The sequence below is a fragment of the Tasmannia lanceolata genome, unplaced genomic scaffold (assembly GCF_043159265.1).
Source record: "Tasmannia lanceolata isolate RefF3 unplaced genomic scaffold, GAP_Taslan_0.1 ptg000020l, whole genome shotgun sequence".
In the NCBI taxonomy this organism is placed as follows: domain Eukaryota; kingdom Viridiplantae; phylum Streptophyta; class Magnoliopsida; order Canellales; family Winteraceae; genus Tasmannia; species Tasmannia lanceolata.
The window spans coordinates 6,476,508-6,497,035 of NW_027518697.1; the positions used below are offsets into that span (position 1 = coordinate 6,476,508).

The window sequence follows — 20,528 nt, forward strand, 5'->3', positions numbered from 1 at the left end:
GGGTCAGAAGACCAACCCGGAGTGTTGCTCCGGACGGGCGCTTCGACACTCAAGTCAGTATGAGTAGGAGTGCAGAGCAATGTCAGAACAGAAAGCTTAGGGTTTTTGGTTTCAGATCCCTCACCTTAGCACAAGTGAAGGCTATTTATAGTGATTATGAGCCACCTGTCCAGGACAGGTGGTAGTTCTGAGCCACCTGTCCAGGACAGGTGGTGGCCTCTGTATGGACCAGGTCTCATACCTAGGAGGGGCAGGTGGAAGTCCCTGATTGGCCCAGGTGTCACACCTAGCAGGGACATGTGTTGGCTTTGCAGCGGTCCCTGTGAGGGTCACGTGTCAACAGCCAATTGGTTGCTGAGTTCGGGCCTCATCAGTGCTGAGTTCGGACCTCATCAGTTCGGACCCCATCAGGACCACACTATAATAGGATGATCCAAACCGTCCATGTGAAGGGCCATAACGTAAATAGGTTGTACCAAAAAATTCATCATATGGACGGTTTTGATCTTCCTATAGTGTGGTCTGTACAGTGCTTTTTGAGAAATAAGGGACTGTAAGTGTTAAGCCTAAAATCGGTAACAGATACAGCAGTGACGTAAGAGCTGGGCTTGAGGACCCGACGAGTGGAAGTGAAGGAGACTGAGTCCTGCACAAGAGCAAACGAGGTCAGAAGACCAACCCGGAGTCGTTGCTCCGGACGGGTCCTTCGACACTCAAGTCAGTACGAGTAGGAGTGTAGAGCCAAATTTTAAGAGTGGTAGTTCCAGAAGTTATTACCCTTTACTTTGAGCCTTGAGATGCCTTTTATAGAGGGAGGCCTGGGGTGGTTGAATTACCTACCCCAGGAAAGGTGTCAGCACTTCTGTGGGTTTAGGTTTACCTACTCTCAGGTAATTACCGGATTACCCTTGGGCAGGTGTCGATTTCGTGGTGGGTCTTTCCGGGGCCACGTGTCAACAGCTCATTAGTTGCTGTTTTTCGTACCCCATCAATAAGGATTATAGTGTGGTCGGTACGCTTTTGATCATCCTATTTAGTGTGCCCAAAAATCTCATGTTTTAAAAGGGACTATAGTGTGTGTTATGGAGACCCGGCCAAAACGGGAAAAAAAAAACGCAACAAAAATTATTGGGAAAAAAACCGGGTGACCCGCGGGTCGACCCGGTCATTACGGGCCGGGTGCGGGTCCACGATTAGTGACCCGTAAATTTTACTGGTCATTTTTTGACCCGGCCCGCCCGTTTGCCAGGTCTACTCATAAGTCGAACTCGTATGTATGCTATCAAAACCCTATTTCACTCCAAAACCTGAATTGGGGTTTTGGCCTGAGATTATTAGGGCATTTTGGTCTTACACTTTGCTCTGCAATTTTCTGTTTCTATTATCGGTACGAGCTCTTCTATTCTTTCAATCTGAATATTATGTTTTTTTAATCCGAGCTAGGTACTTTTCGATTTTGTCTCTAGTGATTTTTTTTTTTTTTTTTTCAGTGTTATGCTCTTGTTCATCTGTAGTGCTTATTTCCTTTAAATCCGAATATAAAGTTCTGTTCAGTGATAGAAAAAAACTTTTTTTTTTTTTTTTGATAGGAAAAATAGTTGTTGTATGAAAAAAAAATGAAGAATTAGTGAAAAGAAAACATTGTGTGTTGTAGTTTCTGAACCCTTGATGGTGTCTTTATTAATTTTTCTGATTTCATAATTTGAGTTTTCCCTCATCTGTTTTAGACAGGATAATTGTGTGAAAAAATGATTGCGGCTGTGTGTTGGATCCCTAAAGGGGTTTCAAAGGCTGTTCCAGTTGTTGGTGAGCCACCTTCAAAAGAGGAGATTGAAGAGATTATCAAGTCTGGGACTTTAGATAGAAGGTATAGTGGTTATTTATTAACTCATACAAATACTCATTGTTCTTACATTTAATACATCTTTTTACATTTTTAGAAATGTTGTTTTCAACAACTCATGATCTTGTAGGCTTCAAGGTTTTAAATTTCAATTTCAGTTTCAGTTTCAGCCATCATGGAAATCGATATATTTTGGTTTTGGTGGAAATTTCAGCCGAAACATTGTAAAATTCGGTGAAAAAATTTCGATATCTCTATAATTTAGGTGGAAATCTTATAAAATTTGTTGGAATTCTTGTAAATTTTGTTGGAAATCATGTAAATGGGTGTGAAAATGAATTTTCGGTTGAATTTCTGGCAAAATCTTGTAAAAATTCGATTAAATGTGGATTTCGTTTCGGTCATGGCCAAAACTGACATTAAACGACATGTTTTGACCGAAATTTTAAACCATGGTAGGCTTCTTTACCAACATGATAGATGGAACATATAAAGTCCCTCTCGGGGAAATCTCTGTAATATACATTCTCCAGAAAAATGTTTCTTTACTACTATCCCAGCAGATTGTACTTAATCTCAGGAAAAAAGAGTGGATGATGAGCCCCACTTCAAGGAAGGAACATACCCTATCCATATAAGAGTCTCTTCTTTCCATTGTATCCACAGTATATTATCCTCACAACCCTCAGATTGTCTCATAATATGCATTACTGTCCTAAATTGCTGTACATCCGTCATGAATTACATAAACACATCTAACGTGGAATTGGATTTTCTCCCATGAAATGATGTTGCATTTCTGTGCAATCTAATAATGTTAATGCACTTCTATTTGGTCTGAAATCTTTTTGCTTGCGCAGTGGAGACAGTGACGATGAAGAAGATAAAGACATGGATATCGATGCTGCCAAGCAGACTGATGAAGTTGCCCATGCATTAGCCATGGCCGAAGCTGTTGGGAAGACTTCGAGGAATACAAATTCTAGCAACAACTTTGTAGACATAACTGATGGCCTGAGAGAACTTGACATGGATCATTATGACGAAGAGGATGATGGTACCTTCTACAATTTAACCACTTTCTATTTACCAATGTATCCTGCACTCTGAAATGCAATCAGATCCACTATCCTCAAATAGCCTTTCAATTTAAATATTTTACAATAATGCATTTCTTCTTGTCCCATATCAGGCGTTGAGCTGTTTAGTACTGGACTTGGTGATACTTACTATCCAAGTAATGACATGGATCCATATCTGAAGGATAAGGATGTGAGTGATTTGTTTTTTTGTTACAGGAATCTGTTATTCCATGGGATATTGAGCTTGTAATGCAGGAACTATGAAATGGTACTTCTGGCAGGATGACGATGATGAAGAAATTGAGGACATGACCATAAAATCCTCGGATGCTGTTATAGTCTGCGCACGTAATGAGGATGATGTCAGTCATCTTGAGGCATGTAATCATAGCTTGTGCTTTAATTCTTCCAGCCTGATATTTCTTTTCATGTTGCATATTTATTCGGACATTTGGCATGCTCATAGTCCTATTGGCTTGATTTGAGACGAGCAAATCATATTTGTTCATTTTCTTTATTTTGTTTTGGCAGGTTTGGATATTAGAAGAATCAGAAGTCGGTGATCCAAACATGTATGTTCATCACGATATAATCCTCCCCGCGTTTCCTCTTTGCACAGCCTGGCTTGATTGTAATCTTAAAAGTGGAGATAAAGGTCCGTTGGGTTGCACCTACTGTTTTGGTAATGTTTGTTATTTTGTCTGTGGAAGTTGCTCGGGTTATGTTGGGATCTTTGTTGGATCTTTGAAGGCGTAATTCTGCTAGTTTGCTTTTGGACTGATGAGGAATTTATTTATTTGACTGCTATTTGTTTTTTATGTCAATATCTCCAGCTAGTAAGATGAGAGACAAAGCATTATCGACATGAGGAATTTATTTATTTGACTGCTATTTGTTTTTTATGTCGATATCTCCAGCTAGTAAGATGAGAGACAAAGCATTATCCACATATATGTGCACTCAATGACTCCAGACTCTTTCCAAATCCAGAGATGTTTATTTAGCTAGGATTGGCATGAAACTCATTGGCTCTTGTCATGAAATCTTCAGAGTTAGTGCAATTTCATTCACCTTAGACACGCAATGAAGTTAGTCAGGCTTAGGTAACAGCATGGAGCATGATTGTGTGGTTCAAACATAGGGTTGGCATAAAAGGTGTCTTGACTTCAATAAAATAGCACCACGATTCCATGAATAGATTAAACATCCAAAAACAGTCAAATAACAACTAGAGTTTGCAATGATTTAGTGCCTTTAAGTTATTTATTAATAGAATAAATTCAAACCAAGTTTGCAAATAATTAGTTCATACAAAGAAATCAGAACTGTAAATGAGGAAAAACAATAATATAATGATTTGTCCACAATCTGAAATGATTTAGAAATAGTCAAATTGGGGCCTAAAGGATCTAGGGTAGGGTAGGGTAGGGCAATTTGGTATGAAGGTATGTGTGGATGGAAGGGCTGGTAAAATCAATAGGGCTGCAAGGATAATGGTAAGGCTCAAGGAAGGCATCAAAAGGTTTAAAACACAACCACCTATAGAGGAAACATGGTTACCTTGGTCCTGTAGGCTTCGACTTTAAATCCAGTAGTGAAGGAGTTCTCAAGACAGGATGGAGCAATAATGGCAGCCTCGGTCCGTCAAAGCACTGTGCCAGCCATCAGGGGATAGGATGGAGGAGAAATGGATGGAAATGCAAAGAATGCAGTAGGGCCACACAGGCTGCAACAAAATGACTTGGAAGAAGGTAAACTGCTGTAATAGCTGTTTTACTTGTACCAACTAATGCAGGGTGCAATGGCTGAAATTACAGGGATAGTAGCGAGGGAAATGTGAGATGGAGGGGAAGAAGATGATGGGATCTGTTGTTTTGCTGGTATGCAGCTGAAAGGGGACAGCAGCTACAACATCTGGCTGCCATATAGCAGCTGTACCAACTAATGCAGGGTGCAATGGCTGAAATTACAGGGATAGTAGCGTGGGAAATGTGAGATGGAGGGGAAGAAGATGATGGGATCCATTGTTTTGCTTTTATGCAGCTGAAAGGGGCCAACAGCTACAACATCTGGCTGTCACAATTAATGAAATAAGATGTGCTTATCGTAGGATGTAGGGAGAAGATAATAGGGGGCTGTCTGCTGCAGCCTGGGTGATGTGCTGGACGATAGCTGTTGGGGGGAACAAGGGGGTGGATATAAGGAGATAAGGACGGGAAAAGAAAGTGGGAGAAGGTGGGGAAAATAGAGAAAAGGATGAGAAGTGGGGGAGTATGACTGTTGGCTACAGGTGAGTGTGAAAATTGCTGGCCGACATTAGGGAGGAGGTGAGACAGCAATGGAGTGGAACGGGGAGGGGGGGAAGGAAGAGAAAGAAAGGAAGAATAGGGAGGAAGGAGAAGAGAGGAGGGAGATGAGAGGAAAGCGAAGAGATGAAGGCACCCCTTGCGACTGGTGCGACTGGGGTGGGGAGTGGGGTTCTGCTACACGGTTTCATAAGGGGTGGTTGGATTTTTAAGTGGTAGGCCTTGTTAGTCCACCAATGAGGTAAAAGAAGTAGCTTGAGTGACTTAGTAAGGCTGTGTGGGCCATGGTGTCTATGGGCTACCAATGCGATAAAAGAAATCACTTAAGTGACTTAAGTGAGGTTATGTGTGGGCTAGAGGATTAAAGAGAAATAAAAGGGGGAGTGTGAGCCCTAGGTGATGTGGACAAACTCCATATCTACTGTAATTAATATGCTAAAAATAATAATAAATCATAAATACAAATAAAAATAAACCTAAACTAATCAAGTCTCTCATATGATAAAAACAATATCAGCTCCTCAAGTGGCCTGGATCACATCAGTTCTCCTGTGTGGAAAAACTTGACTCTGTCGAGTAAATGTTGGTAACACGCTGAAAAAGGTCCTTTTGAAGTCATCGCAACCCAATTTCATCAATCCAGGAACAGTGTCAACGGCTGATCTCATCAGCTAATAAAATATCTTCGATGCAATCCTTGGTGAGTGTTCGTTATCCTGATATCATGATGTCATCAATCTGGTCCTCTGAAGATACTCACTCTGAACGGTAAAGTGGCTGTCATTGGGCTCTTGCAGGTCTTGGAAAATAGATATAAGTTGGCAATGTTGAAGACGAGATAAGTCATCACATCCTCAGGGATGTCCAAGAGATAAGTGTTAGGACCCAATTGCTTGAGGATTTTGTAAGGTCCAAACTTCTTCTGCTTCAACTTGTCGTATACTAAAATCGTTCTCGACGAAAGTATACCATCACTAAGTCTTCAACACTGAATGAGTTATCTCTCCGGTGTTGACAACTACCTTGTACTTCTCATTGCTCGCACGCAATCGTTTTAACACATCTTGTTGTACCTCGTTAATATGATGAACGAAGTCCTTGACTTTGGCACTATATCGACTATGGTAGGACAAATGGGTACAGTCTAAAAGGTGAGGGATGAGGTGACCATAGATGGTCTCAAAAGGGGAGCTGCCAGTGGAACGGTTAATGGGACTATTGATGAGGCATCATCTCAGTAAATTCCTAAGACTGCGATTAACCACGTTTGTCTCTCCATCTTTCTGGGGATGATAGACACTACCAAACCGAAGTGTAGTCTCTATTTTGTTCCATAAAATTCTCCAGAAATGACAAAAAATCCTACTTTCTCTATTGGAAGTGAATGCCCTAGGGACTCCATGCGTACAACCTCTCTAAAAAAATAACTCGGCAATATGATACACTAGGCTTACTAGCACATTACTCTTATTGATATAAGAGTTTAAAATAATATTATCATTCAAAAAAGAATTTACATTATAAAGCAACTGTGCTTCATTATCACCTGCAAATTTTGTTAGTTATAGTATTAGAGTTGTTGGTTCATGTTTCAAATGTAATATCTTGTTTTTCCTCCTCTTTTCGTACATACAGTTGATTCTTCCTGATGTTGGCAGGAAACTTTAATAGAGATTTGGGACCTCAACCTTGTTTGTGATCTTGTATTTACATATTTCCTTGATGCTTGGCAGGAAACTTTGTAGCTGTAGGCTCGATGGAACCTGCTATAGAAATTTGGGACCTTGACCTTGTATGTGTTCTTGTATTTGCTCATTTCCTTGATGCAACTTGTTCTCATGGAGTTATGATTTATTTTTCTTATTTTACATTTTCAAACATCCTCTTGGACCTTGAGTAAACATTCTGGTTGTGGATTCCCTTTTGATTGTGTTTATCTTCTTTTTCAGATTGACGAGGTTCAACCACATATTGTATTAGGGGGCATTGCCAAGAAGAAGAAAAAGGGAAAGAAGAAGGTTTGTGATTATTTCTGTAGCGGTCCATTTCTTCAGAAATTCCGCTTGAAAAATGTTATCTTTTGCCTTTTATTGTTTTCTGTATCCCTGGATACTTCTGGGGTTGCAATCTGACTAGCTTTTTTTTGTTTGTTTGTGGGTGATATTTCATCAATTCATTTCACTTTTAACTTTCATTTTTATCCATGTTTTCATCCTTTATATTTTTGGGGAATTTATTAATTATTTTACAAGTAATTTCACCTTAATATAAAGTGTAAAGTGAATATGCTTTTTAGGTTCCTACTTTTAGATAATGGAAGGACGCACAATTTAATAGTCTTGATTGTCCAATGAAGAAACTTACCTTCTTGTTGGAAGTCCTGTTATGCCCCTTTCTACTGCATTAGAAGGTATGTAGTTATGTCAGCAAAGAAATTTACGTTATTGAATGTCTGCTTGGCCCTTACTACCGCATTGAAAGATATGGTTTCACAATGCCAATCATATAAATTTATTAATGCCTTGATGGGTATGTGGTGATGAAACTTGGTGGGTTCATCAGCTTTGGCTAAGAGCTTTTGTTGTGCAACACTGAAGTACCCCCCACTCTATCAAAGATCTCGTCAAACATGTGCGTGAATCTCCATGCAGGCAGTTGGTTCCCTCTTGCTCACCTAATAACATTGGGAGAGTCCTCAACTATCAATCTATTAAGGTCGGAGCTCTCTACAAACCTTATCGCCAGTAATAATGCTCTGGCCTTAGCTTCATTCGAATCTGTTATTCCGATTGGGCCTGAGAAAAGCCCATATGGTGCCACCCCTCTTGTCTCTAAGAACTCCACTGACTTCTGTTGGCCCTGTGTTACCAATGCTGGATCTGCCAAAATTAATTTTGAGCATGGTTTGGCTTGGGGGTTCTCACGTACAAGTAGGGACATGCGCTTGCTTTCTACTCGTACTTATCTCTCTTCATCCCCTCTGTATAAGGCCTAGCAAGAGATGAAAGTGAAGTTAGGGAGGGTTTTGACCCTAGATATGGGTAAGAGCAATCCCTTTTGTATACAAGAATTGTGCGCTCTTTGTCAATCCCTTGAAAATCCTTGCGTTCCTTTCCTTCCATATCACCCAAATCGTGGCAAGGAAGGTCACATGCCATAGTACATTACCTTTTTCCGGCCATGCGACAACAAACCAAGCTCTAGGAGGTTGTATAGATGTAGAAGAAATACCCAAGACCTCCCAAATCGCCTTAGAATGTGACTTCATATCCCTTGACGTTCTGCAATGGATAAAAATGTGGTCCACTGACTCCCTAGCTTACAGACACCCTAGCTTCCACACATAGTGCACAATGGTCAATCATGATCATCTCACGGTTTCTGAGATGGTCTACTGTGAGGATCTTATTGCGGGGGCTGTCCAACTAAACCCAATTGACCCTTGGAGGAGTTGGGGTACTCCACACCTTGGCTATACATGAAGTCAGAGGACACGGCACAATGTGGTGGTAAAGTGATTTGATGCTGAAAGTGCCAGACATGTTCTAGATCCAATCCCTTTTGTCTTTTCCCATCTTCCTTATATAGCAGGAATCCAATAACTTAAGAAACTGGGTAATCCTACCTATTTACCTTTCAATGCAGTTACGTCTAAACTGTATTTTCCATGATATCCTTCCCTCTACCCATTCATAGCATTCTAGTACGACCGCCTCTTTGTTCATAACTACCTTGTACAATTTTGGAAAAATCTCCACTAAAGGTCCATACCACACCATTTATCATTTCAGAAGCTTACTCTATCACCCTTATAGATTCTCAACTTGATCCCCTCGTTGAATTTGAACCTTTTGTTTCAGAATTTCTCTCCATAATGTCAACCCAATGAATTCGTACTTGTCGTCAGATATCTAGTTTCCTTGCTTCATGTCGTATTTGCTATCAAGAATTTTGGTCCACAACTGACTTCTCTCTTCCCGGACCTCCATATCTTCTTCCCAAGTAAAGCTTTATTAACTTCTTCCAATCCATGTGTGGAAAACCGGGAAATATGTTCTCAAATAGGATCACACACGATTCACAACAATCATAAAAAAAAAAATGCAAGAAACCGAATCACACAATGCAAGGAGACAATATTTACGGGGTTCGATAGTGTGCCTACGTCCACGTAGAAAGGGTTTCACTATTTCACTTTAGGCTTACAAAACTCTCCTTGTTGGCCAACAAAACTCAGAGAAAACTAGCACCCGTGACCCTAAAATGTGACATACATAAATATCAATGCCACTACATCAAGAAAATTATGAAACTACCCTTTAGTGCAAAACAGTAAATCAAAATTTCCTTCCTGGGCGTTTCCCCGGAAACCTAGGCATGTGTGTCGCGCACATTAGTCCGCCAGGGTCCCCTATAATGCCTCTTCCGATTTAAGTCTATTACGTCATAAAATGCAATAACTATTTACCTGCTGGTTTGTGTTCCATATTATTTTGCAACCAATATAATTACAGGTGGGGGTGAGGATTCAAATTGCTACTCAGTGCTATACTCGAGAACTATCAAAACTTTCTATTTTTGAACTTCAAACATTTTGGTGCAAACCACCATCGATCGACGCTGATACTGTCAAGTTATTTTTCTAAAATGGAATATTGTCAAGTTACTTCCGGGAAAAGGTTATATTGCATAGCTGGAATTGCTGGAATATGGTCTTTTCATAAGGGTTTTCTGTTGATTCAGAAAATACATGGTGGTTTCTAAATTCCCATTTTTTTCCCTTCAAAACTAAGAAGGTTTCAGTAATATGGCTATAACTCGCTATAAATTGTGAGTTTTGTCATTATTTTGCTCTTTCCTTGTTCTTGTTTGAAGGTCTTATGCAGAGTAGAAAATTCGAGATTATTTTCTCATGTTCTCTAACATCTATTCTTATGCAATACTATAGACAGCAGTCAAATACAAAAAGGACAGTCACAAGGATTCTGTACTTGGTCTTGCATGGAACAAGGAGGTCAGGTGAGCATGTAGCCCATTTCTGCTAAGATTAGTTTTGGTTCCTTGTTATTTGTAATGATTTTTATGTTGCTGCCTCACCATAATTTCAGGAATGTCCTAGCGAGTGCAAGTGCTGACAACTCTGTCAAGGTTTGGGATGTGGCTACGGGGAAATGTGCTCTCACGATCGAACACCATACAGACAAGGCATAATACTTCACTGACCGTTGATATCTTACTTTTTGAATGCTCCCTTTTGAATACTTTCTGAATGATTTCACCAATAGTATTTTCTATTCTTTTTTTTTTCTTTTGAAATGGTTCTCCAAAAGTATTTTCTATTCTTTAAAAGGCCAAGACCATGTTGCTGTTCTTTTTCCTTTTGAAATTAATGTAATCCTTTTGTTTGATTTACTTATTCAAAATTTTTTTTGGCTGTCTTCTACTAATGCTATCACATGAACATCTTCCTCGGCGCCTTTGGAGAATTGGGCTTAACACAGCCCTTCTAAGCAATCTCCAACTCCTGATCAGATAGTAGGTTAAACACGGCCAGTAAGGCCTCAGTTCATTCTTTTCCTCCTTGGAAAAATGTCTTCCCCGTGACTATGTCTATTATTATCAGATACCTAAACTTAATCCCCTTTTTAAACTCATCCACCGTCCAGATAATATGTTTCACCCCAATCTTTTTCTCCTAGAAGCTCCCTTAACATCCCAACTCCCTCCTGGAGGCTGTAGTTTCCTTGTTCCCCACAACCTCCTTTCCTTATCCACAAACCTTTACAACCATTTCTCCCACATGGCCTGATTTTATTCCCTTAGATATCTAGTCCCAGCTCCTTACTCCTCCCAAAAAAAGGAAAAAATGACAAAAAGATATAGTCTTCATTTCTCCATCCTCCTAGATCCATGATGTACCTTTCTGTTGTTCTAGATGAAATTCACCCTTCTTATTCTATAATGGCCCGCTTCTAACGGTGTTCCAGACAATCTTCTACATGCCCAAGCATTGGAAAAAGGGTATGAAGTACAACGAAGGCTTGGAAGTATGTCATTAAGGAATGCCATGCCCACCAAAAATTGGTTATTCCACTAAGGTTCTCTTTCACACCTTTCCACCACAGGGTTTCATGTGGCTAGGGATGGTTTACCAATAAAAATGGGAAGCCCCGTTAATCCTCATCACTCTGGAAAATGTATCCTTTAGTTGAAGCCTGCCTGTGAAGAAAACAATCTACCACCTCATTCCCACCATTGAGCATTTTACGTAGCTTTACTTATTGCATGACATTGCGTTATAGCTTTGAAGTGTAGGTTTCAAGTGAGGAACCTTGTGAGAAGCATCACGGAGTAAAAGGGTGACACAGTGAATTTTGAATGGGAACGCCCTGCTTGCTGGTATGTTATTGATTGACGAGATGGAAGGTAGGTTTGGGTTGAGGGCAACTCAGCCAACCTTATTTCTTGGGCCAATTCTTAGTCCAGGACTGTAGAGGCTGGCTCATTGTGTTCATAACCTTATTTCAAACGACAACATAGTCCCTTGTTCCTTTCATTCTTAAATTGAAGCACCTCATGGAGGTAGTTTTTTTTATCTCCTGCTTTCGAACCTTTCTTTATGCCACATTTTAGCATCATCTGCTCGGGAAACCTGCTCATCAAGTCTAGCCTATGCCGCACCTTACCCACTCCACCTTAAGAGAATGCTACAACTCCCTAGTAAGCTCTTGACCCTCAGGAAACTCCAGCGAAATGATCGTAACTTTTAAGAGCTAGGACCCCCTGACTCAAGCTTAAAATCTAACCACGTAAGAACATGATTGATGGTAAGAAGTGGTAATGCTGTCTGCAGAAAGCCAGGAAGATTAGTCTCCCATACCTCTAATTAAGAAAAAAAATCCAGTCGATTTATCTCCAGATTATACTAATTATTTTTCCTGGTAAAAATAGTACTTCCCACACGGCCACACCTTGACACCTATTCTCACTGTTAGCTTCCAAATCTTCGGCCCATACATGAAACATGTGGCCTAGCTGTTATATCCATGTAGAATCTGCTGTATTACCTCTTAAATGGATTTGCATGGATGCTTTTTAGCCAGTCTATGGTAGGTTTGGTTTTGGTTCATAGTGTAATCAATATGTCAACTTCTGTTTGTTATTGCTTTTGTGAATGTAACTACTTAGATATTGTGGTCACATATCAATAACTTTATTGTTTTCACCGCAATATCTGGTGGAGCTTTGGGACCTAGAAATTACAGGATGATGCTTGACAGTTCTTGGTGTTGGCCTTCTTGCACTAATCCTACATTGTTTTTTCAACAAAGTTCTTTATTTCTGATCTAGCAATGCTGTTATCACTCAGCACAGAGGAATTCGGAGCGGTTCGACTAATGGCCTTATCATGCCGAGCCGCTCAACTTAAGAATACAAAAGTATTAGCAAACCACGCCATACTAAAAGCCTCTTTTTAGGTCTGTAATAGGGAGAAGAACCCACTAAAGGTAGAACCCCTCTATGAAGAGAGCCTAGGTAGAGAGCTCACCCACCACTAGCAAAGGCGTTTGATCACCCATCATCAGAAGCGAAGGCCAGGGCATCAGAGCCTATTGAATGAAGAACCAGAACCGCCAGGTTTTTTAGTTGTGTTTAGAAGGCGTCCATACCGGCTCCTGTAAAGGGGTATGGTATGGAAAACCTCCATCTTTCGATGGTGAACCAGTGTTGGGTTATGACCTGGCTCAGAGGGGCCCATATACACATCTAGGGGGAGGTTTTTTCACGGAGCACAAAAGAGGTGGAAACACGGCAGCAAGGCCAATTGGTTCTTGGTTGTTTCCATTGGAGGTCCAAAGGGGCCTCCCATCGCTAAGATAGTTGCTGTGGTTAATCAGTCATTGCCTAGTTCCTCAAACAGTGATCATACATATTTAGTTGAAGGTGTGAATTCTGAGTCATCTAGAAAATTTAAAATGAATTGTAAATGCTTGGTTCGTCGACACTCTGTACTTTCAGTGAAGAATAAATGTTTGAGGAGGTATTTGGCAGTATCTGATGTTCTTCACTTCCATTTCTGTTGATCTTGGAACAGGTTCAGGCAGTTGCATGGAATCCACATGAGGCAGAAGTTCTTCTTAGTGGATCTTTTGATCACTCACTAGCCATGGTATAGAGAGAATAATCTTAAGTTTATGTATTCTACTCATTTCTTTTCAATGTGTGTTCATTTTCTAGAAATTGGTAAACAAAAGTGAGTGCTTTCTTTCCCTGTGTGTGTGTGATGTAGGTTTTTTTTTCTTGGGGAGGAGGGGTTGTTATCAAGATCTTGATTCATGCTCTTCTGAGCATAGTAGGTTATCGAGATCTTGATTCATGCTCTTCTGAGCATTGTACAATATTTTCAAAATATTGTGATTTTGTCCTGGAAGTTTCATAAAACAAGACCCCAAAATAATCCAGCAATTTTAAAACATATTGCGATAATTTTATTTTTTTAATCATTTAACATGAAAAAAATCACGAAACTATCGTGAAATTTTTATTTTATATTTTTATGTATTTTTAAATATCTTATCTCTTTTCCAGTTTTTTCCCGCTATAAACCCGAAGTAGCAAAAAATTTAAAATAAAGACCAAACAGATGTGATCTGCCGCATCTGTGGGAAGGTATAGAAAATACATAGTGATATCTTATACCTCTTTGAAAATGATACTTTCTATTTGTGAGAAGGTTCTTATTTTCATTACAGTAGACAGTTATGAGAGGCTCCTATCGAAATATTAGTTGTGTTTTTTTTTTCTTTTTATATAATATATGTGTATATGCGCTCATTATTTGCTGCATTCACAAAATGCAGATGGACATGAGGAAGCCTTCACATGCTGGTATTAAGTGGTTAGTTGCAGCTGATGTTGAAAGCTTGGCGTGGGATCCGCACACCAAACACTCTTTTGTGGTGAATTTCCTGACCATCTCAATATGAAGCTTTTGCTAAGAAGTTGAACACATTTCTCATGCTTTAATTTGAAGTTTCATCATCCTTGAATTCATTAACCCTACCGATTCTTGGTGGGTTCTTCATCCGAAATTTTCTCAGTTTTCTATCGACTCCAAAAAACTCGATAAATGACTTGGAACTTGGCTAAGTCGTTCCAAGTACTATCTCTAAAAACTTCTCAATTCATTTTTTTGAATGGTAATTCTTATGTTCTTCATTGACTCGGAAAATACCATTGTTTGGGCTACAGAGGGTGTTGATAGGTAGCTATTAAGTGTGGGGGATTATCTCCCATTATTGTAACTATGTTGGGTTGGTTGGTTGGTTCTTTTGTATTCTTTTTGTTGTTTCTTTCCTGAGGGATCAGCTTGATCTCTCATGGCTGTCTTTGATTCTTTTTCTTTTAATAAAATTTCTGTTATCTTCAAAAAATAATCTTCAAAAAATAAAAGACACTGAAGGTTAGAAAGTGAAATACCAATTCATTGCTCATGTCTCAGTGTATTACCGTTTAGATTGAAAATATTGATTAATTTGAATTAATCTCTCTTAATGTGTGTAGGTCAGTCTTGAAGATGGTACAGTTCAAGGTTATGACATTCGGGCTGCTTCGTCCACCTCAGACTCAGCTTCGAGGCCAAGTTTCACTCTCCACGCACATGATAAAGCTGTTTCTACAGTCTCATATAATCCATCTGCACCTAATGTATGTTTTCACTATCAAATTCAAAAGAAGCCTTCAGTTGATTACGTCCTTTGGATGAATAATTCCTCCATAGTTATTTTTAACATGTAACTTTTCTTCCTACAGCTGCTTGCAACAGGGTCAACTGATAAAATGGTGAACTTCTCTTTCTGAGGACATTTTGTTTATTTATTTATTCCTAACACCTTTATTTTTGTAAATGATTAATAATATATATCTCCAAACACCTTTATTTTATCTTAGCTTTAGCTGATTTTATCCATGTTTGTATGTTTTAGGTGAAACTATGGGATTTATCAAACAACCAACCTACATGTGTTGCATCCAAGAATCCAAAAGCTGTGAGTGTCCCTTAGTACTATTGTTGTGTCTCCTGCTGCTTTCATTTGACATTGTTTGAGGTATCTTCAGCGATTTGCTAACTTTATGCATTAGGAGGCTAATTCCATTGTGGATGGGTTAAGCTAACCTTGATTTTTTTTTTTTGGTAACTTGTTTTTTAATCATCGTGCGCTGGTGCCTTTCTGCTCCTCTTTTATAGATAACTTTTCCCATAGATTAATCAATTTTTCATTGATTAATCTATCGTAGAAACGATATGATTCGTACTTGTGAAATATATCAGGTTGGACAGATGCACACTCATAACAGTTTGTTAGAGATGGAAAACAATTCCGTGATTTAATTGATTTTCTTGTTTCTCCCTATTACTTCTACGCTCTTTATGTAGTTTGGATGTACGCATAAATGATATGCATTTATCTGTATTCTGTCTCGTATCAACTAATATCTAAATAGTAGTGGGGAACCTGTCTGGTGTTGCACCCTCTATTTCTTTTTCAGTGTTGGTGTCTCTAATCGTGCACACATGACGGAGTTATATGCCAACTGGACTCTGTACCGTTCATCTTGCGAAGAACCCCTGGCATGAGCATAGCGGGAAAATACACCAATAGGGAGATAATAACCATTTGATTAGAGGACTTCTGATGAGTGGCAAATAGTTTGTTAAAAAAAAGTTTACCAGTGGATTCTCGTTCATTGGTAAAAGTTTCTATCAGATGGCTTGGACAAATGTGTGATTCTTAGGCTGTTATCCATCGACTCCATCCACTCTAGGATTCACTGGTTGAACCCTCTAGACCATGTACACATGTACTGTATTAGTGGCACCGATACCGAAGAAAAGTGTCCAACATTAGATATTTTTCGATCTTACTATATCTCAATATTATCAGATGACTTGATCCATGGCGGTATTGTCATGCCTTGCACCTGGTATTCTTGTCTGACACGTAGACGCATCCATCCTACGTTAGTGTAGCTTTTACAAATAATCTTATATTTTGGTAATGAGAAACCAAAATGCAGCTTCAAGTAATCACTGAAGTTGATCATCGTGCTTAGTAAATGTTCTTGTTGCTATTATGTAGAGAGAACCTTTTCCATATTGATTGATGTCATCAAACTGATTGACAACCCAGATATTTAATTTTTACCATGAAATCCAAACTTGGGTACTTGTAACATTTTCCTGAATTTTATTTCAGGGAGCTGTGTTTTCTGTTTTCTTCTCAGACGACAGCCCTTTCTTGCTAGCCATAGGAGGCTCCAAGGGGAGATTGGAAGTAAGCAGAGAAGCCCTCATCTCTCTTGCTATTTACCATCGTCTAATCTTTGTGCTTCCTTAAATTGATCATGGTCTGCAAATTTTTACAGGTGTGGGATACCTTAACTGATCCTGGAGTTGCTCGGAGATTTGGGAGTTCCAGCAATCGAAGAACAGAACCTGCACCAGCAGCTTGATGGCACAACTGGACTCAGAAATATATTTTATTGGATTGACAGCCAAAAGCGGAGATTTGGAAACAATCTGCTCTTTTACTAAGCGTAAGAATTAGTTTTGTAAATTATGAACTCGAGTTGCGAATGATTTTGATTCTTCTGAGAAATTGAGGACACAGAGAGCATCCCATCACTTGCTTGTGGGGTTCAAGTTTTGAGAGTTCATCAGGTTGACCTTTTTCCACTTTATGAGGTCTGTGCTTTGGTTGAGTCTAATTTAATTTCCTTTAATAGTTGAATTACAAGTGGAAAGAGAGGAGTGTCCATATCAACTCTCGAAAATAAATAAAAATCATAAAAATGTGATGTTATTATATGGGCCCCACCGAGCCTGCTGGCATCACATTGCCATGATATGGTGTGTTGATATATTTATGGCCCAGATCATGGTTATGACATTTGGTTTAGGGAATAATTTGAGGCAAATGTTCGGAAATCAGGGAAATTTTGGACAAAATGCATGTGTTTTTCAATTTTCAACTCACTATACATGATTATTTTCTCAACGACAACAATAAACTTTGATCATTAAGGGCCCGTTTGGATGCTGAGAAGATTTTGATTTGGATTTCTCACATTTGCAGCCCTTTTTGTGTTGTGATTTGGATTCAGATCAAATTCTTTGATTTCCAAATTAGCGACTGACAGTGAAAAAAAAAAACAGATTTCCAAATATGCTGTGGAAATAAGTAATTGGAAATCCACCTGGCAGTTACCTTCACCTTCTTTGCTCCTCATCCTCTCCCCTCCAGCAGGAATTACCCCGTTTCCTCTCCGTCTCCCTCAACATGAGCTGGCTGATCTTTTCATTTAGTATTCAAAACTCAATTCCAAATCCAAATACAAACTATCAGGTATCCAAACGGGCCCTAAGTGCATTTGTTTGTTAGATTAGAATGTAAGTTCAAATTCGTGTTTTACGCCCATTCTATGGCGAAATAAATGGAGCCTAAGTAGAAGTACGCCCCATCACTCTCTTACCAACATCATCACCCCAACAACAGACCCTTGTAAAACTACCAGCTAGCCATTAAACAATACACACGTACAAAAAACAAATATCAGCTCTTTTCTCAGCTCATAAATGGCTGGCCACATGCTTCCATCATCTCCTAATTACTTTATTAATTTCCTTAAGCCATTTCTAACATGAAATAAAAGCCAAGGTAGAGTACATGACTAGTGATTTCATCATCCTTGCCCACTTTTGAGATGGTGGGTCTGTTAGACAATTACCACACCACCTAAACTCACCAACTTCTACGCTCTCTTTATCTTTTGTTTGTTTTTTAAGCAACAAAAAGAAAAAAGAGAAGAAAAGCTGCTTCATTTTTTTACAATTCTTTCCTTGGTAGTTGGAAACAAAGAAAGAAAGGAAAAAGGGCATGAAAAACATCAGTTTGTGCTTAGAGCTTTGTTGAGTACATTAAGATTGTCTGTGTTTTGTGAAAATGGAGAATTTTCAGCCCTAGATGATTTTTTCTTGTAGTCATACTTAGAAATTATAACTTTCATGCAAATTTGTATTAGAAGAATGGAAATTTTTACTAGTGCTTAGTAAAATCAGGAGAATAGATTGTGGCCTAATCATGACAGGGTTTGTCTCTGACCAATTTTTATTTTATTTTATTTTAAAATTTTCATGAGTGCAATGAGGCATGAATGGACAAATATATGTTAGAAAATCACAAGAATCTTCAGATATTTTACTTTATTTTGTTTAATGACATGAAGTACATGATGCTTAGGACTTTAAGGAAAACAAACACTTCTGGGTCTTCCACCTTGAACCCATTTTCCATGTTCCCTTGTTCTACATGGAAAGTGGCAAAATTTCTTATTTTTAAGCATCTAAGTGTTTGTTTATTACTGCCATTCAACAAAAAAAAAAAAAAAAAATTTTGTTTGTTTATTACTTATAATTTTACAAGTCAGGTTTCATTTTATGTTTTTAATTTGTTACTTTATCATTTCCTAATCGACTGAAGCAGCACATATATGGATGGAGATGGGTTAATCAGCTATAAACCCCTTTGTAATTCGATTATTCTATAAACCTTTCAAAAAAAAAAAAAAAAAAAAATGCTATAAACCTTTTTTATTGCAAAATAAGCATTAGCAAATCTTAGATTTTTTTTCCGGACATAATCATCCCAAGGTTGATGCTTATTTTATTATATATCTTATGGGTTTTGCTAACAGTGCCCTTAGGGCACCCGTTAAGGTGCTTTGGAAATGATATTTTACAATCATTCTACACGTACTTTGATAAAAAAAATACTCATATTATGAGAATTATCTACGAAAACATGTGTAAAATATCATTTTCAAAGCACCTCAATGGGTGCCCTAAGGGCAAATATCGAACGTAGCATGTGGGTTGCAATGGTGTATTAGATGTTTAATCTAGTAATTAATGGTGTATTAGATGTTTAATCAACAGAGGAAGATCCCCAATATGGTATTTCCGATATTTGATTAACGATTTAATCAGCAAAAAATTAATTGATTTGGAATTTGGTCGTCTAAGGGACAATTTGTAATATTTGTTGATTTTGGGTAAAAATGCGAGAATCTCTGGTCCTAAGATTTCTCATTTCTATTGCTCTTAAATGAATCTCTGGTCTTGAGGTGCCCTAATTGGATTCAAGCAATTCCCATTACATTTAAATTCCCAAGCATTTGAGACTTGGTTAGGAGAATGAGAATCCAATGTAGCTAAGTGTCTTTGATAGGTTTGAATGAAATCCACATAAAGAAGGGATTTAACCTTACCCTCTCTCTTGGTTTTTTGTTTTTTTTTTTGAATAGCACTTACCCTGTCTCTAGTTAAACAAGAAAATTCCAAGGATTTGGATGCAGGAGCTGAGCCATGGATTTTTACCATTTGGGTAAATTTCTTGGAAAGAAGGATAGATTTCTTTCTCATTTGGCTGCATGAAAACCACAAGGACATGATGCCACTGTCAGAGTTACATAAGTATTGGCTGGCTTCATGTCTTTCTAAGCTCCCCTCGAAAATCATAGAAACTCCCCATTTCACTTTAAAGTGCTGCCCTTATTTTATCTGTATTTTACCTCAGATTAATGGAATAAAAGGTCAGATTTTGTACATAAAAACTGAAGATATTTCTTTTGCTATTTGTGGTTTCCTTGTGTTCAAACATTGAATTGAAGTTCACCCAACAACCACCTGCCAATTAATTATTGCCATAGCAGCAATAAATGTGGGGGTTTTCCTCTTCATTTCCTTACAACTTCTAAATAAAAGAAAAAAAAACATTTTTCTTCAATATTCATGAAACCAAGAGGTAGTTTAAACTGATTGGATTTGAACAATTTAGTAATTTATTCAAATTTCAAAGAGGGTACTACTTTCGTTTTGTTTAGCTTAGTTGAATCAAACAAGATGACACTCATAAGAAATTCAGAAAAAACCACCGCCACTACCGAAACATTTTAAAATTAACCACAATAAGAGCACTCATCATGTTGCCGAACATATAAAAACTCAAACATATAAATCCAAGAAAAAGAAAAAAAGAAGAAGAAAAGGAAAAGGGCAGACATCATCAATAATGAGACTACTATTTTATTTGGAGTAGTGATTCACATTTTTTTAGTAAAAATGATTCAAGATTTAGAACTTTGGAATTCTCCCAAGATTCAATGTGGGGATTTTTTTGATTAATTTGCTTGAATTCAAGCAAGCATCCAAGCCAAAGACCTAGTAGTACAATAGCA

General features: G+C 38.4%; 1 protein-coding gene across 2 annotated transcripts; it reads left to right on the forward strand.

The window, feature by feature from the left end:
- Nucleotides 1-1,167: 1,167 nt before the first annotated feature.
- Nucleotides 1,168-17,000, forward strand: LOC143854372 (uncharacterized). 2 transcript variants are annotated; one of them, XM_077364284.1, is made up of 17 exons: nt 1,168-1,387; nt 1,732-1,867; nt 2,704-2,900; nt 3,036-3,115; nt 3,207-3,302; nt 3,457-3,580; nt 6,965-7,023; nt 7,181-7,249; nt 10,180-10,250; nt 10,340-10,436; nt 13,327-13,401; nt 14,093-14,191; nt 14,796-14,939; nt 15,045-15,074; nt 15,218-15,280; nt 16,490-16,567; nt 16,659-17,000. In XM_077364284.1, the coding sequence occupies exons 2-17, from the start codon at nt 1,749-1,751 to the stop codon at nt 16,743-16,745; spliced, it is 1,488 nt and encodes a 495-aa protein (XP_077220399.1). In that variant the 5' UTR covers nt 1,168-1,387; nt 1,732-1,748; the 3' UTR covers nt 16,746-17,000. The 2 variants fall into 2 exon arrangements, with proteins under 2 accessions (XP_077220399.1, XP_077220397.1); XM_077364282.1 differs by having other exon boundaries at nt 1,170-1,387; nt 1,728-1,867.
- The last annotated feature ends 3,528 nt before the right edge of the window (nt 17,001-20,528 follow it).